This window comes from Glycine soja, chromosome 4 (assembly GCF_004193775.1).
Source record: "Glycine soja cultivar W05 chromosome 4, ASM419377v2, whole genome shotgun sequence".
Classification (NCBI taxonomy): Eukaryota; Viridiplantae; Streptophyta; class Magnoliopsida; order Fabales; family Fabaceae; genus Glycine; species Glycine soja.
The window spans coordinates 3,861,420-3,865,844 of NC_041005.1; the positions used below are offsets into that span (position 1 = coordinate 3,861,420).

The following is a 4,425-nucleotide window of genomic DNA, read 5'->3' on the forward strand; positions in this document are numbered from 1 at the left end:
AATTTTCTTATTTTTATATAATATGAGATTTTATTCCACACTAGTATATCAAAAATCTCTTTCTCATATGTGAGTTTCATCTACATAATAACTTTCACCTCCAACAGAAATCATTTTTATCCACAAATATTTTCATGATAATCATTATAACCTAGGTACTCTAGATATTTGTGTAAGATCTTTGCTATTCATGAAGACAATTCAGGTATATTAGGAACGCATTCTGTGACTAGGGTGATGGAAAAACTACTTTTAATTACTTCAATGAAACTTAGTTCAAAATTCTAAATTATGTTTTCAACACACATCCAAACATTTTGGTCAATGCAAAAATCATGTTTGATCCTCAAGTTCGGAGCTTCAAAAGCACATCCATACACACTCTTAGTAGTAGAATTTGATGCCTTTGGTCATTTCTCAGAATGCACAGGTAGAGTTCTTCGCTCTTGTCCTGTCTTTTAAATCAAAACTAAGCTACAATGCTTGATGTTTAATCACTTGGTATGAAGCTTCAAACCTTCTAAGCCATTCAATGGGTCCTGCCCCGATTGTTGTTTGAATCCAATGGAGGAATGGGAATTTTATTAGTTGTTTTGTGAACAAAGTAGAAAAGGGAATCTGCTTTATTTGTAGTTTTGTTTAGCTATCAGTCTATCACGTTGCTTGTCTATGTCCACTTTTTGCTCTGGAAGGTTCACTTTCTGTCTGAGGGGAAGCCTTTTTCCCTTTTTTTCCTGAACATCATAGGAATAGGCCTGATCCTACGATCTTTAAAGGAAGAATAAGTAACTAGCTAGTGACTCACGAGTGGATTATATTCCTTTTTGCTCTGTGTCAATGCCACAATGAGGGTCTTCTTTTACTTTATCCTCCTCTCAGTCCTATAAAGCTGCCAATGCTATTTGTTCCTTGTTGAGTCCTGCAAGATATCTCTCGAGCCTACCTAGTCAAAATTCTCTTTCCCTTTAATCATGATGCACTTGTGTTTATTTCAACTCTAGTATAATCTATACTACGTTGAACCGGGATTATACTAATTTATTGATATATACATTATTTATAGTTACTTTCTTAGTTCTAGGTGTTTAGGCAATACTGGATTCAAGAGATGGGTGGCCGTGAAAATGCATTGGGGCTTCAAAGTGTCTCAGAAACGACAGTAATTAGTTCTGTGTCTATGGCTATGCCTTCAGGAGTCGTGGCTAACCCTTTTCTTGCTTCTTCTGCTTGGGATCCACTTGTTCCATTGAGTCAAACTTTGGGAGGCTCTCTTATGGTTTCTCATAGTGAGTTTGCCAATTCAGCTTACCCTTCTGTTTTGGAAAACCAGGGAATGAACTGTGACTCTCACTTTGTTCAATATGTATCTGACTCAAATTTTGAGCACATGGCCCTTAAGGTTCCCTCCTTTGGCCAAACCGGTTCTTATGATATAGCTAACACAGGGTATCTGCCAAATCATAATCCGAGTAATGAGTCTGGAATGGAAAGGAGTCCAATAAACAATGAGCAATCTAAGCTCGAAGGTTCAACTTCTGAAGAAGGAGCTGCACCTGATGAACACAAAAGAAAGCGTGGACTTGACTATAATTTTACTTTCAGTTCAAATAAGGTAGGTCCTGTGTGTTATATTTATACCAGACTCGGTTATGATGTATAAAATTTCATTGACTTTTTTGGTTTAGGAAGCTAATTTCTTTAAGTGTTTCTTTAAGTGCTAATGAATGAAATGTTTTTTTAAAAACATTGTTTAGAATGCTGAGGGGGAAGCACTTAAAGATTCTTCTGGGAAGAGCTGTGATGATGATGTGAAAGAACAATGTGAAAAGAAGCCTAGAGTTGCACAAAATAGTACTGCTAACTTATGTGGAAAGCAATTGCTGAAGCAAAAGAAAGATGACTCCGAGAGTGAAGAAGGTTCCAAAGAAAATTTCATTCATGTGAGAGCCCGAAGAGGTCAAGCTACAAACAGTCACAGCCTTGCAGAAAGGGTAACCATCATCTTAACACATTAATGTTTATTACTAGAAACCCGCTTTTTATTGATAAATTAGAGTTATAACACTTTTTGTTTGCAGGTGAGGAGAGAAAAGATTAGTGAGCGAATGAGGTTGCTTCAAGAACTTGTTCCAGGATGCGATAAGGTTATTTGAGATGATTGTATTTGTCATGATTTCTATTCATAGATGATTTCTGGTATATTAATTTTATGTTATCATTGGCTTTCAGAAAACGGGTAAAGCGGTAATGCTGGATGAGATTATAAACTATGTGCAATCACTGCAACAACAGGTTGAGGTATGCTGTTATGTATTTAGTCTTGCACTCTTACAAATAGCAGCTTTTCTGTATTTTTCTGGGAATGGTGCTGATTCTAGGCTTAGTTATTCTTGGTGGGATCATACCCCAAGTTTTGTTAGGGGTGTAATAGGACGGCGCTTCCCAATTACAGATTCTGTTAGCTTCTCGATTGGGTTTTGGCCTAGTCCCTGCAATTTGTTCATCCTTTTTTACTCTCTTTTAATGTTATTTGGCGTGATATCTGGGTGGGTGTGTATGGGTGCCAACATAGTTGGGATGTATACATCCTTCATACATCCTACACTAACTTTTGCTTTTTTTAAAAAATGTTGATCCAGTTTCCTCTGTGCACATGCACCATTCCCAGAAAATTATAAAAAAGTAATAATAATCATTCTGCAATATAATATATAAATGGATCGCTTAACCTCAACCATCTATCTCATTTGGGATTTAAGTTAACTTTTTGTGAAGCGGTCTGGTAATAGAGTAGCAGATGCATAGCTAATTTAGTTTTGAATGCCATGGAAATTGAAAAATACTGGATAGATTGAGGAATCACCTCTTACTTGCTGATTTACATAATTTTAATGTTTGAATAAAATGATCCAGTTTTTTCATCTAAAAAAAAACCTCAACCATCCTATAATGTATGTGGTGATTGTTTTTTTAATTTAAACGGACAATTACAACTTTCACCTGTGGTCTAATCTAATTTCACCACTTCTTTTTTATATAGCATTTTCAATTTTGGTTAAAATTGACACTTCATCCCTAAAGTTTGCTCATTAGTATACAATCACCTATGAATGTATCTTCTTGTCCAAATATCGCATTCTTGAAAATTGATAAATATAGATATGTATCTTGTGATATGCAGGCCTAATGATTAGATGCTATAACATAATATAAATGTATGTACCACATGGTGAGAAAATAATATTTCGGCAAACCACATGAGGATAAACTGTAATTTATCCTAAATTTAAGGATGCGGAATTATGGATAACACCTTCTAACGAGTCAACCTCCAATGTCGTGATTACTCGAATGCTCAACTTACGTAAGTTATATTTTGCAGTTTTTGTCCATGAAACTTGCCACTGTAAATCCACAATTGAATTTTAATGTAGAGCAGATCTGTTCCAAAGATGTAAGTGTAGGTCTCTACAATTTACTCACCAAAGTTTTAGTACAAAGTTAATATCTAGCTTAATTTGTTTCTCTAACAATAACATTCTCCAGTCACACATTGGACATGGACCTATTGGTGGATATGGTGCCAGCATCAGCATGCCTAACCCATCAACACAATTCCCTCCAATGCCACAGGTAAAGACTAAAGAGTGAAAATCTCTTGCTTGTGATAATAATTATAATTATACATGTATATGCAGTCTGTTTTGAACCAAAGCTTTTATGAAACAAGTTACAATACCATTACAGCTCTTGACAATTTGGGAACCAGTGGTAATTCCAGAAACTTCTTTGTGATTTAATTCTTTTGCATAATCAATTCCAATTTCTGTGTGTTTTTTTATAATAATTGATTGTCATTCTGTGCAGGATGGTTGAAAACAGAGTTATAGAGTGTGAGATATCTGGTCTTGTTTCTTTTATCAGACTTTGGAATTTTATTGTCCAGTTGACTGCACAAATTAACTGAAGTTGAAGGCAGAGTAACTAAAAGTAGTCAGTCGTGGTATAGGACTATAGGGTGTTAATACCTAACTGTTTGTTCTTTGATTTTTTAGCAGAAGATGATTGTTCGCAAATAGTGTTTCATATTGGAAAGTGAGGGTAATTCTGTACCTAACATGTGGGGTACTTTATGCAATGATATTTGGTTATCCTTCAATCTGCATATATGAGTAAAAATGTTGCAAAATGTATCAAGATGAGATATTGTTGAGTGGCATCAGTGTTCTATATATATGAATGATCTCATATTACTCTTGAATACTATCAGGCCTTGCTCGAGAGTCTCTTGTGTGTTCTAGGAATGAGATTCTTTGTATTCATGGAGTATATGTTGCGCCAATTCATAAAGGACATCGTATCGTATAAAACAATGCATAATTATGTTTTCTTTTTTAATTTTGAAAACATTTTTTTTTTGGTAAA

General features: G+C 34.9%; 1 protein-coding gene across 4 annotated transcripts; it reads left to right on the plus strand.

Annotated features, from left to right (window-relative positions):
• The first annotated feature begins 214 nt into the window (after positions 1 to 214).
• Positions 215 to 4,204, plus strand: LOC114408791 (transcription factor bHLH74-like). Of its 4 annotated transcripts, none has more exons than XM_028371955.1 (8): positions 216 to 1,612; positions 1,755 to 1,991; positions 2,079 to 2,144; positions 2,230 to 2,298; positions 3,383 to 3,460; positions 3,547 to 3,633; positions 3,699 to 3,771; positions 3,868 to 4,204. In XM_028371955.1, the coding sequence occupies exons 1-8, from the start codon at positions 1,109 to 1,111 to the stop codon at positions 3,888 to 3,890; spliced, it is 1,137 nt and encodes a 378-aa protein (XP_028227756.1). In that variant the 5' UTR covers positions 216 to 1,108; the 3' UTR covers positions 3,891 to 4,204. The 4 variants fall into 4 exon arrangements, with proteins under 4 accessions (XP_028227758.1, XP_028227756.1, XP_028227759.1 ...); XM_028371956.1 differs by having other exon boundaries at positions 219 to 1,612; positions 3,383 to 3,454; XM_028371957.1 differs by lacking the exon at positions 3,699 to 3,771 and having other exon boundaries at positions 215 to 1,612; positions 3,868 to 3,977.
• Positions 4,205 to 4,425: the final 221 nt, after the last annotated feature.